General features: G+C 47.9%; 1 protein-coding gene across 1 annotated transcript; it reads right to left on the bottom strand.

The window, feature by feature from the left end:
- Positions 1-5,887: 5,887 nt before the first annotated feature.
- On the bottom strand, positions 5,888-6,886 carry LOC135895445 (olfactory receptor 52M1-like). Its single transcript, XM_065423557.1, has one exon. It carries the CDS (start codon positions 6,884-6,886, stop codon positions 5,888-5,890), a length of 999 nt encoding a protein of 332 aa, XP_065279629.1.
- Positions 6,887-16,072: the final 9,186 nt, after the last annotated feature.

Raw genomic sequence — 16,072 nt, 5'->3', positions numbered from 1 at the left:
CCCTCTGACAGGGGTCACAGGATCGGCAGTACTGTCGGACAGTAGCAAAGACCCCAGGCCAGTAAAAGCTCCGTAGCAGCCTCTGCTGGGTACGCCAGGTTCCCTGGTGCCCTGAGAGGGGACTGTCATGGGCCTGGTACAGCAGCTGGCGGCGATACTTCTGGGGTACCACCACCTGCCTCCTGATCCCCCCGACTCCATTTTCCCTGGGGGAGCCCATTCTCGGAACAGGAACCCTTTCTCCCACAGGAACCTTTTCCGGCCACCTCTCCCCATGGTCTGTACCGCACCGAGGACGGCCAGGTCCCTTATCTTCCGCAAGGAGGGATCTTTCTGCAACTGGACCTGGAACTCAGCAGCTGGGACAGGGATGGCCACCTGCTCTCTCTCGCCGGCTGGGTCTGAAGCCGCAGCCTCCCTGAGCCGTGTCCCTGGGTGTTCCCTCCCCACCAGGTTAGGGTCCTGCGCCTCGGGCAAGGCACCCTCCCCAAGGCCAGGGCACAGTGCCCCTCGCCGGCTCTGACTGTGGGTCACCACCAGGGCACCCTGGGGGTTGCTTGGCCAGTCCTCCAGGTCCCCCCCCCCTCAACACCTCAGTGGGCAAATACGGGTGTACCCCCACATCCTTGGGGCCCTCCTTGGCCCCCCACTTCAGGTGTACCCTCGCCACAGGCACCTTGAATGGGGTCCCACCCACCCCCATCAGGGTCTGGTAGGTGTCGGGCACCATCCGATCTGGGGCTACCACCTCGGGCCGGGCCAGCATCACCTCTGCGCCCGTATCCCAGTATCCATTGACCTTCCTCCCATCCACCTCCAGGGGAACAAGGTACTGTCTCTGGAGGGACAGTCCCGCGCCCACTGTATAAACCAAAAACCCTGAGTCTGGAGCATCCAGCCTCCCAGAGGACCTGGCCTGGAGCTCTCCTCCCTCCTTAGCAGGTGGTACGCTGCCAGCCCCCCTGGCCTGGGACTGCTGCCCCTCGTCCGACTGGGTCTCTACCCAGTCAACCCACTGTGGGTTCGGTCTGCTCAGTCTGTCCCTGAGCCTGGGGCCCTGGGCCCGTATGTGGCCTCTTTGGCCACAGGGATAGCAGCCCATGTCCCGTGGGTCCCCTCGAGTGGGTCGGATGGACCTGACGCTGGATGTTCCCCTTTGGTGGGGGTTCTCCGTATTTCCCCGCTGGGAGGTCCCATGGTCACCCTCTCTCTGCGTTGTGGTGGGACTGTTCCTTTGGGACTCCTCCCAGTTATCCCCTGCCCGACTGTTCACAAACTCGTCGGCCAACTGGCCTGCGTGCTGTGGGTTCTCTGGCTTTTGTTCCATCAACCATCGCCTCAGGTCGGATGGGCACTGCTCATACACGTGCGCTAGTACGAATAGGTCAAGCAGGTCTTCTTTAGTTTGGGCCCCAGCTGTCCACTTGTGGGCATACCCCTGCGCCCGGTTGGCTAGTTGTAGGTATGTGACCTCACGGGTTTTACGCTGACTCCGGAACCTTTTCCGGTACATCTCAGTGGTCAGCCCAAACTCGCGGAGCAGGGCCTTTTTGAACAGTTCGTAGTCCCCTGTCTCCACCCCTTTCAGTCGGCTGTACACCTCCCTTGCTGTGGAGTCCAGTGAGGGGATGAGAAACTGGAGCCTGTCTGCAGGGTCAACCTGGAGCAGCTCGCAGGTATTCTCAAAGGCCGTCAGGAAGGTATCCATGTCCTCCCCCTCCTTACGCTGGGCCAGGAAGCACTTATCAAAGCTCTTTGCAGTCTTGGGTCCTCCCTCACTCACCGCAGCCGGGGCCCCACTGCTCCTCAGCCTGGCCAGTTCCAGCTCATGCTGACGTTGGTTCTCCTTCTCTTCCCGCTCATGCTGACATTGTTTCTCCTTCTCTTCCCGCTCCTGCTTCAGTTCTTGCTTCCTTAACTCAAGCTCTTCTCGTCTTATCTCCCGTTCACATTCCAGCCGCATCCATTCCAGGGACGGGGAGCTCCACTGGGATGATCCCCTGCTGGCCGCCGGGGTCAGGGTGCCCTCGGTATTCGCTGGGCTTCCCCCAACCCCTCCCCTAGGCATAGGTAGGCAGGGTCTCGGGATGTCCTCGGCAGCAGTCTGACCCCTCCCAGCCATGTCAGGCCCCGGGGCCCACGCTGCATCCGCCGGGCGGCTTCTCTCAGGGACAGGGCTCGGTTCATCCAAGCGATCCCTCTCCTCCAGCTGGGCAATGAGCTGTTCTTTGGTGGACCTCCCAATGCGCAGCCCCCTCTGCCTGCACAGCTCCACCAGGTCGCTCTTGAGGCGTTTAGCATACATCCTCCTGCTGGCCACTGCCGGCCTGTGCTCTCCGCTTTCCACCGTTCCAGGGGGACCCCTAGTGTGCCAGCCCTTCTTCAGGTCACCACCGCTCTGCCAGGGTCGAGCTGCAGACTCCTCCACCCCGGGACCACTCGCTGCGATCTCCCGGGGGACCCTGTTACTGCAACAGTACTTCTCTCTGGTCACACACTCCCAGGGGTTAATCGCCCCCTGAACCGTCTCTCTCTGACTCTTCAGCCCACCTGGTCCCCGTTGATCCCCCTTCGTTTTACTGCTCCCCAGTCACTTACTGCAGGAAGCGCCGTCCACGGGGTGCAGTAGATCCCACCACTGCCACCAGTTGTCATGGAGTGTGGGGGGACACAAGGCCCTGCACCCCCGGCTTCCTGCGATTCACCATGACTCTCAGCCAGCCAGTTAAGCAGAAGGTTTATTTAGACAACAGGAATACAGTCCAAGACAGGTCTTGCAGGCACAGACAACAGGACCCCCCTTAGTTAGGTCCATTTTGGGGTCCCAGGGCACCCCAGCTCCCTTGGGAGTTCAGAGCCCCGTCTGCCTCCCAGCCATGTCACCAGCCAGCTCCCGAAACTCTCCCTTCAGCGACCCCTCCCACAGCCTTTGTTCAGTTTCCCGGGCAAAGGTGTCACCTGGCCTCTAACCCCTTCCTTGGTTCTCATGTTACATGCTCAGGTATTCTCCATCGGTCAGTCTCCCATCCCCCAATGCAGACTATCCTAGCCACACTCCCCTATCAGCATTTAAAGACCACAGTAAGAACAGTCCCAGTTCGTCACAGCTCCTTCCCATTATCCTGCCTAGGATCTGACTTCCAGATTTTAAAGGATGCCTTTTCGCTTCTAACAGCCCTGAATGAGCTGGGAGCATGGAGCAGGAAAGCTGAGAGGAGGCTGCTGGACTGTAATCCTTGTTCTAGGTTCTTTACAGAATAAAGCCTTGTTCCTGGTTGTTCGTCTGAGTGGGTCTGGTCTGAGGTGAACACACACTGACACACAATGCAGAGCACACAAAGGAGCCTGAGGCCCAGTTTCCCAAAGTTGTGTAAAAAGTAACAGGGCAGGTTTCCGCTAGCTTGCACAACCTCATAGAATAATAGAATCATAGAACTGGAAGGGACCTTGAGAGGTCATCTAGTCCAGTCCCCTGCACTCATGGCAGGACTAAGTATTATCTAGACCAACCCTGACAGGTGTTTGTCCAACCTGCTCTTAAAAATCCCCAATGATGGAGATTCCACAACCTCCCTGGGCAATTTATTCCAGTGCTTAGCCATGCTGAGAGTTAGGAAGTTTTTCCTAATGTCCATCCTAAACCTCCCTTGCTGCATTTTAAGCCCATTGCTTCTTGTCCTATCCTCAGAGGTTAAGAAGAACAATTTTTCTCCCTCCTTCTTGTAATAACCTTTTATGTACTTGAAAACTGTTATCATGTCCCCCTCCTAGTCTTCTCTTCTCCAGACTAAACAAACCCATTTTTTTCAATCTTCCCTTATAGGTCATGTTTTCTAGACCTTTAATCATTTTTGTTGCTCTTCTCTGGACCTTCTCCAATTTGTCCACATGCTTCCGAAATGTGGCACCCAGAACTGGACACAATACTCCAGTTGATGCCTAATTAGCGCAGAGTAGAGTGGAAGAATTACTTATTGTGTCTTGCTTACAATACTCTTGCTAATACATCCCAGAATGGTGTTTGCTTTTTTTGCAACAGTGTTACACTGTTGACTCATATTTAGCTTGTGATCCACCACAACCCCCAAATCCCTTTCCGCAGTACTCCTTCCAAAGCAGTCATTTCCTATTTTGAAAGTGTGCAATTGATTGTTCCTTCCTACGTGGAGTACTTTGCATTTGTCCTTATTGAATTTCATCCTATTTACTTCAGACCATTTCTCCAGTTTGTCTAGATCATTTTGAATTTTAATAATATCCTTCAAAGCACTTGCAACCCCTTCCTGCTTGGTATTGTTCACAAACTTTATAAGTGTACTTATACTTGGCCAGTGAATGGGGGGCAGGTCTTATACTTGAAAATACATTCTCAAACAAGAGTGGGGGTTACTCACAGTTTCTTTGCTGCAGGTCCACCTCAGTAAGCTCTAGGAAGAGCAATAGTCTGCCCTGGCTCCAGTGAAGCCACCAACAGCCTCTGAAGCTGCCTGCTCAATCAATGCCCCAGCTCCGCAACAGCAATCTTGATTTTCTCCCAAAATAGAGCCCACCGCCTGCTCCCCCTGCACTCCCTGGAAGACTGACTGGCTAAGAGCATTTCAGCAGGAAAGGACCCGGGGATTAGAGTGGATGAGAAGCTGGATATGAGTCAGCAGTGTGCCCTTGTTGCCAAGAAGGCTAATGGCATATTGGGCTGCGTTAGTAGGAGCATTGCTTATTCCCCTCTATTCAGCACTGGTGAGGTCACATCTGGAGTACTGCATCCAGTTTTAGGCCCCCCACTACAGAGAGCATGTGGACAAATTGGAGAGAGTGCAGCAGAGGGCAATGAAAATGATCAGGGGTCTGGGGCACCTGACTTACGAGGAGAGGCTGAGGGAACTGGGCTCATATAGTTTGCAGAAGAGAAGAATGAGGGGGGATTTGATAGCTGCTTTCAACTACCTGAAGGGGGGTTCCAAAGAGGATGGAGCTAGGCTGTTCTCAGTGGTGGCAGATGACAGAACAAGGAGCAATGGTCTCAAGTTGCAGTGGGGGAGGTCTAGGTTGGATATTAGGAAACACTATTTCACTAGGAGGGTGGTGAAGCACTGGAATGGGTTACCTAGGGAGGTGGTGGAATCTCCATCCTTAGAGGTTTTGAAGGCCCTGGGATGATTTAGTTGGTGTTGGTCCTGCTTTGAGGAGGGCATAGGACTAGATGACCTCCTGAGGTCTCCCTTCCAACCATAATATTCCATGATTCTATGATGGCAGGGACCGTGCCTGCTACAGGACCCGAGCCATGTGGAACAAAAGGAAACATAAAGCCGAGGAAATAAGCCACACAATGATCTCTTCCTGCAGGACTTTGTAGCTGATCTTTAGGGCCCACAAGCTCTATGATGCACAGTCTCGACCATCTGACACACAACCCTGCTCCCAAGCTTCAGTTTCTTTTATACTGTTTCCTGGCTTCTCTGTCTGCTCCTCATTGGCCTGTCAGCCACAGCATTGAGTCCTCACTGCACTAACTGCAGTCTCCTTCTCAGGCTGCAGCAGCTCCCGTCACAGCCCCAGAGCAGAGGGAGCCCAGCTGGGAAGGGAGGGAGGTTGAGATGATCCAGAGAGTGACAGGGGGAAGAGAGGATGCAGGAAAAAGGGAAGAGCTGTGCAGAAGAGTCAGGGCAGAGGGCAGGGCCTCAGGAGTCCAGTTACCAGCAATTAGAAAGGTGGCAACCCTCTGAGTTATTGAGTTGTACATAGACCGATTTCCCAGTAAGGTCAGAAAGGGTTTAATCACTCATTTACTGTCCTCTAAGTGATTCAGGGAAGAGGGCGCAGCACCATCCCACCAGCCAGCTCTGCACAGAGCTCGGTCTGAGAGCCAGAGCACCAGGAGAAAACTTTATGTCCCTTTATGAGTAAAGAGTCGGAGCAGCCTGTTCTGGATTTGTTCAGTCCTCACCCCATAGATGATGGGATTTAGCATGGGGGGCAACAGGAGGTACACGTTGGCAATGATAACATGGAAATACAGGGGCACATTCTCACCAAATCGGGACGTGAGGGAGGAGAAGATATGTGGAATGTAAAAGACTAAGATGGCACAGAGGTGGGAGACACAGGTCCCAAAAGTCTTGAGCCGCGTGTCCTTTGTGTGGAGACTGAATATGGCCCTGAGAATCTGAGTATATGATACAGCGATAGAAAATACATCCAGACCCATCACAGCGAATCCCACAGAGAGGCTGTAGTAACTACTGATTCGGATATCGCTACAAGCCAGCTTCACTATGGCTATGTGCTCACAGTGTGTGTGTGGGATAATATTGGTTCTGCAATATGGCCACTGCCTCGCCAGGAAGGGATAGGGGAGTATGAGCATGCAGCTGCGCAGTAACACAGCCAGGCCGATCTTGGCCACCATGGGGCTTGTCAGGATGGTGGAATGTCTCAGGGGATCACAGATGGCCACATAGCGATCAAACGCCATGGCCACGAAGATTCCAGACTCCATCGCTGAGAAGCAGTGAATGAAGTACATCTGGGTGAGGCAGGCACTGAAATCAATCTTCCTAGAATTGAACCAGAAGATGCTCAGAGTTTTGGGCAGGGTGGACGTGGACAGGACCAGGTCGCTGACGGCCAGCATGCAGAGAAAATAGTACATGGGCCCATGGAGGCTCGGCTCCCTCTTCACAATGAACAGGATGGTGAAGTTCCCCAAGAGAGCTATTGCGTACATGGCACAGAAGGGGATGGAGATCCAGACATGGGCCATCTCCAGGCTAGGAATGCCCAGCAGGATGAAGGTAGAGGGCATTGTGAAGTCAGTTTTGTTGGAATCTGACATGGAGTAGGGGAGAAGGTGTCCAACTCTGAGACAGAACGGTGTCTCCTGCATGTACCATATGTTCCACTGGCTTCCTGTATGTGCCTAGGGTGTAGGGTGATGGTCGCAGTACAAATGCCTGGATGGAGAGACAATGTTAATATGAGACACTACATGCACTACTGGAGGGTGTTCTCATGGGTGAAGCAGATTGGTCTCTCTTCACATACTGAAAAATGACATTTTCATTATTCAGAGAAATGAATTATGAACAACTGACCCTACTAATATGAATTTCATATTTGATGGTCCTCTGTGCATCAATAATTTCTACACATCTTTGTCAATATATAGGTCTGTACGTTAGCCTGGGATAGAATTTTGGGCTTGATTTTTTTATACTCTTATATCTTATACTAATATGTGTAAACAAGGGACAAAGACTGTGTATGTTGCTTTTGCCTAGTCAGGTGGATTTGTTAGTACAATGGGAACAGATAAAGTGTTAAACAGTAAGAGTGCCTCAACCCTTATCTCAAGGCAAGGCCAAGCAGCCAGTTGGGATGGGCAAACGGGGCTTGGGGGGAAGGTATAAAACACTAAGAGACCAAAGAAATGCCTGTCTCTGACCGCCACACAACCTCTCTGCCCACCCCTTCAATGGGCTACATGAATTGCAGGTATATTTGAGCCTGCTAAGAAGAAGGAGCTGGGAAAGTGGGAATGGGGAAAATGGATATGGGGACTAGGGAATGGGGAAGGGGCACACAGGGTAAAGGGTCTGTGGCATCAGAGCTGGGAAGGGGGACACAGGGTAAAGGGTTTGTGATGTCAGAGCTGGGAGGTGGGACATGGGGTAAATGCTCTGCAGCATAAGAGCTGAGAATGGAACACTGGGAAACAGACTCTGCCGGCATGTAGACCTATGGATATGCTTGCTTGGAAATAACCCCAATAAACATCTAATTGCTTGCACTTCGGACTTCTGTGTGTGCTAGAACTGCTAGCAGAGGGCCTCACCCTTCCTCATTGAACTAACCTCGTTATCTCCAGACTGACTCTTGCCTGCATATATATACCTGTCTCTGGAAATTTCCATTACATGTGTCTAATAAAGTGGGTATTCACCCACGAAAGCTTATGCTCCAATACATCTGTTAGTCTATAAGGTGCCTCAGAACTCTTTGTTACTTTTTACAGATCCAGGTTAACACGGCTACCCCTCTGATACCTGAAAATCTAAGTACACTAGATCCACTGGATCACCCTTGATCCACATGCTTGTTCACCCCCTCAAAGAATTCTGTTGGATTAGTGAGGCATGATTTACCTTTACAAAAACCATGTTGACTCATCCCCCAAACTTATGTTCATCTATGTGTCTGACAATTTTGTTCTTTACTATAGTTTCAACTAGTTTGTCCGGTACTGAAGTCAGGCTTACCAGCCTGTAATTGCCGGGATCACCTCTGGAACCCCTTTAAAAAATTGGTGTCACATTAGCTATCCTTGAGTCATTTGGTACAGAAGCTGATTTAAATGATAGGTTATAGACTACAGTTAGTAGTCCTGCAATTTCACATTTAAGTTCCTTCAGAACTCTTGGGTGAATACCATCTGGTCCTGGTGACTTATTGCTGTTTATTTTATTAACTGGTTCCAATGCCTCCTCTAATGGGAGCTCAATCTCGGATAGTTCCTCAGATTTGATACCTAAAAAGAATGGCTCAGGTTTGGGAAACTCCCTCACATCTTCAGCCATGAAGACTGATGCAAGAATTCAGTTAGTTTCTCTGCAATGGCCTTTTCGTCCTTGAGTGCTCCTTTAGCATCTCTATTGTCGAGAGGCCCCACTGGTTGTTTAGCAGCTTTCTGCTTCTGATGTACTTACAAAAATACTATTACTGTGTGAGTCTTTGGCTACCTGTTCTTCAAATTAGTTTTTGGCCTTCCTAATTATATTTTTACATTTCAGTTGCCAGAGTTTATGCTCCTTTCTACTTTCCTCACTAGGATTTAACTTCTACTTTTTAAAGGACACCTTTGTTCCTCTCACTGCTTCTTTTACTTTGTTGTTTAGCCACATTGGCACTTTTTTGGTTCTTTTATTGTGTATTTTAATTTGGAGTGTATGTTTAAGGTGAGCCTCTATTACGGTGTCTTTAAAAAGTTTCCATGCAGCTAGCAGGGATTTCACTTTTCACATTGTACCTTTTAAATTTCTGTTTCATTAACTTCCTCATTTTTGTGTAGTTCTCCTTTCTGAAATTAAATGTTACAGTGTTGGGCTGCTGTGGTGTTTTCCCCGCCTCAGGAATGTTAACTCGAATTATATTATGGTCACTGTTACCAAGCGGTTCAGCTATATTAAAAACTTGGACCAGATCCTGTGCTCCACTTAAGACTAAATCAAGAATTGCCTCTCCTCTGGTGGGTTCCAGGACTAGCTGCTCCAAGAACCAGTCATTTAAGGTGTCAAAACACTTTTATCTCTGCGTCCAGTTCTGAGGTGACGTGTACCCAGGCAATATGGGGATAGTTGAAATCCCCCTTTATTACTGAGTTTTTTATTTTTAATTTTTATAGCCTCTCTAATCTCCCTGAGCATTTCACAGTCACTATCACCATCCTGGTCAGGCGCTCAGTAGTATATCCCTACTGCTACATTCTTAATATTCGAGCATGGAATTACTATCCATAGAAATGCTATGGTACAGTTTGGTTCATTTAAAATTTTTACTTCATTTGATTCTACACTTTCTTTCACATATAGTGCCACTCCCCCACCAGCACAACCTGTTTTGTCCTTCTGATACATTTTCTACCCTGGTATTACTGTGTCCCATTGATTATCTTCATTCCACCAAGTTTCTATGATGCCTATTATATCAATATCCTCATTTAATATGAGGCACTCTAGTTCACCCATCTTATTAGTTAGACTTCTAGCATTGGTATATAAGCACTTTAAACACTTGTCACCTTTCAGCTGACTGCCATTACATGATGTAATTGAATGGGAGTTTTTTCATTTGACAGTTTCTCATCAGGTCCTGCCTGTATTTTATCATTTTCCATCCTCTCCTCCTTACTAGGACATAGAGAATTTCCATTAATAGATTCTCCCCTAAGAGATGTGTATGTCCAAACCAAGTGCTCCTCTGCACCTCTCAACTTTCCCCCAGCCCTTAGTTTAAAAACTGCTCTACGACCTTTTTAATTTTAAGTGCCAGCAATCTGGTTCCATTTTTGCTTAGGTGGAACCCATCATTGCTGTATTGGCTCCGCCTTTCCCAAAAGGTTCCCCAGTTCCTAATAAATCTAAACCCTTCCTCCCTACACCATCGTCTCATCCACGCATTGAGACCCCGCAGTTCTGCCTGTCTAGCTCACCCTGCACGTGGAACTGGTAGCATCTCAGAGAATGCTATCAGGGAGGTCCTTGACTTGAATATCTTACCTAGGAGCCTAAATTTGGCCTCCAGGACCTCTCTCCTACCCTTCCCTATGTCACTGGTATCTACATGTACCACGACCACCGGCTCCTCCCAAGCACTGCAGATAAGTCTATCCAGATGTCTCGATAGATCCGCAACCTTCGCACCATGTGTTTCTCCCAGAATTGTGGGCAAGTCACAATGTGTTTCTCCCAGTATTCACAAACCCAGCTATCTATATTTCTAATGACCTAATCCCCCCTAACTGTTACCAGTCTCTTCCTAATAACTGGAGTTCTCTCCCCCAAGTATGGGATCATTTTCTTCTGCTCCAGTTGGATGTTCTCTTTCCTGAGAATTTCATTCTCCTCAACAGCACAGAGGCTGTCAGACCAGAGGTGGGATAGTTCTACTATGTTTTGTAAAGCCTCATCTGTGTACCTCTCCATCTTCCTTAGCTCCTTCAGTTCAGCCACTCTGGTCTCCAGAGACATACACAGTCTCTGAGGGCCAGGAGCTCCTTGCACTAAATGCACACATATGCCCCCCACCCATAGGGCAGGTAATCATACATGCTGCATTGGGTGCAATAAACTGGGTAGCCGCCACTCTGTTGCTGGACTTCTGCCTGCATTCTCTTTTATTTCTGAAGGTCGTTCCTTTGTTGTTGTTTTGTTTTTATCAGGGGGTGTTTTTGCCTTTAAGTTTAAGGAATGTAAAGTTTGTCTAGCCCCCGCCCACACACTCCCCCTATAAAGTGCCTTGCAAAACTCCCGTTAGCCGCTCTGGTTCACTAGGTTCTCTGGTCGCTTAGGAGTGGGCTTTTTTAAGCCCTCGTCTTCCTGAGTAACCCCGCCCCCTGGTAAAGGGTCCATGGGTGCTAAAGGGCTTAGGGCTTAAAGACTCATTATGAAGCTCACAGCTCTCAGCCTTGCCTAGCAGACCACTAGGCTCAGCACACACAAGGTCAGCAGATGGTCCCCCAAACAAACAGACCACACAGTATATTTCAACAAACAGCAAGGACATCACATACACAAACATACACACTATAGACCAAAAATTACCCCAAGGGTCATGTAATCGCTCCTTCTTCACCTGGAGAACTCGCTCGCAAAACTCTCATGTTTGCCAGCAGATAAAAGTCAGGTAACATCCCTCCCCCACCCCCGTTAACAGCCAGAGCCCTGAGATGTAAGAGGAGGATGTGACAATCTCTGTCCATTAACACATGGCTGGCTCCTGGGGTCAGTACTTATTCTAAGGGATGTTTTCACTCAGTAGGACCTGAGCACACTATGGGCCATAGCCTCAGAATTTGGCCTTGTATTGTACATCTACTAACACCTTTCACCATGAAGGATCCACTGTGCCACTGAAGTGCAGCCACCTTGGGGCTGGAGGCCATCAGCCAGGGTGGGCAGGGGCACAGCTCTGAGGGACATTTTGCCCCATGATACTGGAGCAAACTCATCACCTATGGGAAGGGCCCTGGGATGTTCAATGACTGTGCAGAGCAGAAAGGACCACAGACTTACTCTCTATCCCATGACGCCCACGTTGCACAGGGTTTGTCGAGCAGGTGAGCTCCTTAGCAAGAGATGGGTACCTGTGAATTATAAGATGGAAGTGTCTTCCTGGGGAATACCCCTCAGGTAGCCGTGTCCCACACCTCTCTCACCCCAGTATCTGCAGCAACATTCCATGCTGAGAGCCCACACAGGTGTGTGCACCATTTATAATATAGCTCTGTGCAATCCCAGTGGGGTTCGCTCAGCCTCTAGGGGAGAAGCAGCATCTGAATGTAAACAGGCTGGAGACTAGACACACTCTAGCCAAAGTCTCTCTTTCCATGTCTGCGCTTCTGTGCTCTTTATCCAGCTTTAGAAATAAACAGTAATTATGGGACCTTCCCAAAGGGAAATGAGAACTCTTGGGCTCTGTGCTGAGTCAGAGAACAATTTTCTACTCTGTGTATTTGTGTATATTTAGAAAAAAACCTACGGATAATACCTAGCTCTCCATATGGTCTGATACCCTGTAAATGCCCAGGGTGACTGGGTAGATAGTAGTCAGAAATATCTGGAGACAGATGACTTAGGGGAAACACAAATACTTTCTGTAGGCACATGGAGCTGTCACTAAGGGATCGGAGATCAGAAATTCTCAACAGTAACTATCATTGTTAGCATATAGGCTTGTTTGTTAGATAGAATATTGGGTTTGACTTTTTGATACTCTTATAACTTATACTAATATGTGTGAGGAACAATGAACAAAGAGACTGTCTGTTGCATTTCCCACAAACAGATGGGCTTTTAGTACAATAAGAAATGATACGGGATAGAGCTAAAGTGTTACAGGGCATGGTGGGAGTGTAATGTAGGAGCACACTTTCAGATTGCCTCAACTCCTACCTCAAGGCAAGGTCAAGCAAACAGTTTGGAGGGGTAAGTGGGGATTGGGTAGACGGTTTAAAACACTAAAAGTCCAAAGAAATGCCAGTCCCTGAACATAGCACTACCTCACTCCTCACCCCTTCCATGGGATACCAAGGAGGTGGGACGAAGACGGTGGATGCATGACCCTCCAAAACAGAACAGGGCCATAAATTGTAAGGGGTGGGATTGTGGTTGTGCATTGCAGGTATATTTGGCCTGCTAAGAAGGAGGAGGTGGGAATGGTGAATAGGGAATGGGGAACATGGACACAGGGTAAGGTTCTGCAGCGTCACAGCTGGGAATGGAACACTGGAAAACAGACTCTACCAGCATGTAGAGCTATGGATATCTTTGCTTGGAACTAACCCCAATAAACATTGCATTGTCTGCACTTCAGACTTCTGGTCTTCTGCTCTCTGTCTGCATGACAAGAACAAGGGGAGAGGGTTAAGGGAAAGCCCTCTAACAATCAAGTTTAAGAAATGCTCCTGAGCTACAAGGTCAAACATTCCTTCAAAGCTTGTAACACCTTTGCCCCTTACCCACTTCTCCATCAAATCTCTCATTTTGTTTATATAGTCCACATTACTCACACCAGCCCCCCTTTTAAGATTCCAAAATTTCACTCTATATTTTTGAGGGATAATCTGAAATTGTTTCAAAACCATTGCTTTGAATTTACAATAATCTAAAGCATTCTCAATTAGCATTTTATTGAATATATCCAGAGATTTACCAGTTAACTTGGCAACTAAAGTGGGCATCTTCTGGTCATCAAGAATCTTATGAGTCACACGCAGCCACTCAAAGGTAGTGAAGTATTCAGCAATATCACCTGCTTCGTTGAATGCAGGACACAACTGTTCCCATTTGTGGATTTCTGGAGAGTTGGGAGGGTTCTGGTTCTGCTTTTCCAGCAAGTCCAACTGGTATTTCTGCTCTCCCTCTTTCTCCTCATTTTCTTGTTGTTTTATTTCCATAACCGTTCTTTTTCCTCTAGACATTTTTTCAGTTGTTCAGTTGTGGGGAGCGGAGGAATGAGAACAAATGGTTATGTCACTTCTCCCTTTTATAGCTTCTGCCATTGGGAGGGAACTTCATTTTTCCAAATAAATCCCCCAACACAGTTAGTGGAAAAGTGCAGGCTTCAGTGAGTCATAGCGGGGCCATAGCCCATATTCTGGCTAGAACATCCACAGGAAAGTCCATCAGTTGGGGATAAGCTTCCTCCATAGCCTATTGCATTCATTGATTGGCCATCAACTTGAATAGTCCATTCACAATGTGCTGGCTATATTGGATGTAAACTGTAGTAGGAAGAGGGCCTGAAACATAAGCCCTTGTATCACAGTCCTGGTGTGAAGCCTGAAGCCCAGGATAAAGTAATGGTCAAAGCTTTCTGCTATAAAGGATAGTTAAGTTATGAGCAAGAGGCAGGCCCTGCTCACAGAATCTGGCAATAATAGGGCTGATATTGCAAAAACACACATTTCTAAGAGGTGCTAGGCACAGAGCACTCATGCAAACACATTCCAGAACGATGATACAAGAACACCTCGATACCAACACATTCCACAAAGGTGAAAGGAACACACTGATCCACCCTAAAGATAAGGTCAGGATGACAGTGTGATGGATAGAGATGTACAAGGTGATGAGTGGTAACCAGCTACAACACAGGGTGTTAACTAACTACATCAGAGTGGCAATATGAAACTTGTTTGTACTGATGTATAAAATGGAGACTCAGAGGGTGTATTTTTGGCGAGCCGAGGGCAAAGTGGAAAATCCCACCACTGATTGAGCAGCATCCATTGTCATGGGCATACATGTGCTAGAGTAACTGTAGACATTGATCCAGGGAGCTAGGACCCTGCTTCATCGGCAATAAACCTGGCTGGGTGCCTTCGTACCTTAACAGATCTTTTGGTCATTGGGCGGTTTGCTGTTCCAACTGTCTGTGCAGAGCTGTAACAGCACACAGGGAGAACACACATATGCAGCCGAACATGTATCAACATAAACTATCATGTGGGAGTTACCACAGAAGCAAACATATTTGAAATACAGGTACATAATCAATATTCATAACTTCAGATACAAAAATGAGACATGCATACAAATAGGATAATCATATTCAGAAAACCACAACTTTTCCATTGACACATAACATGACATATTTTGTACAAGATGTGTTGCAATTATATAACAGTGGTGAATATGATGGTGCCAGGGTGTTGCTTTAGGGTACAGAGTGTCACAGCAATATATCTATCGAATGAGAGCTCTCTGAGATCTAATTTTATATTTTTATATAAGACATACATCCATATCCTGAAAAAGACTGCATTCTGGTCTGTACCACAGGAGAAAAGCAAGCAGAGGTGCACAGCAAAGCAAAATGAAAGTGTTTTCCCTGCTACCCATCACACACACAATATGTGACCCCCCTGAAAAATGTCCCTCTCACTTTCCTTCTTCAGAGAGTGTCACCTGCACTTTCTGTTTGTCAGACCTCTGCCTCACACACATTACTGGATCAACAGATGTTTTGCCACAACATATGATCAGTCGTCATCATCATCATCTTCATTGCAAATGCCAAATGAATGGTAGCCTGCTTGCAAACTGAACGCTGTCTGGATCCATCTCTGGGAATGTGCTTAAAGGGGTCTGGGTGTATATTCTCACAGTGGCAGTCTTGCGCTACTGAAGCTTTTGGTGCCTACGTGATTGCTGACTGTGTAGTGGCATTCCTTGGTATGCCTACTTCAGAATTTGCTTCTCTTTCACTCTAGTAATGTGTCCCTAGAAAGAAAGCTACCAAAACGCTGATGGGGGCGGTTGCTGGGTTCCATATATCATCACTCCTGTGTGATGTTGCAATCTATATGATTTTATAAAAATATGCTAATGAGTGAATATAATGTAACTGGAATATGCTTCATGCAAAAGGTCTCTTGTAAGATATCATTACAAAGCTTATAATCTACTGAGTGTGTTCATCCTCTTTCTATAAATGTACCACTCTTGTATCTGAAACTAGAAATATGAAATATAACTCTGAGGGCCTATTATAATTATGCAAAGTGTGGACCATTAATGATGGTTTGGAATCTTGATGGCTCCCATCAACCAGGACAATTGACTGGATGGCTCTGTTTGCAGGCAAGCCTTCCTGTGAGTCAGACTGGGAGGAATGAAGGCTTGGGGTCTTACAGTGACATGTGATCATGTCACCTGAACTGGAATCCATCTTTAGCCTGGTGCTTTTCCATTGAGAAGGGGGGGTGGGAACCCAGAGAGGGACAAAGGATTCCCGCCTTATGCAAAAGAGATATAAATGGGTGGAGCAGAACAAAGGGAGGAGCCATCATGAG

Source organism: Emys orbicularis, chromosome 1 (assembly GCF_028017835.1).
Source record: "Emys orbicularis isolate rEmyOrb1 chromosome 1, rEmyOrb1.hap1, whole genome shotgun sequence".
Taxonomy (NCBI): Eukaryota; Metazoa; Chordata; order Testudines; family Emydidae; genus Emys; species Emys orbicularis.
Note: the sequence above shows the minus strand (reverse complement) of the source record. Positions and strands in the feature narration are given on the sequence as shown.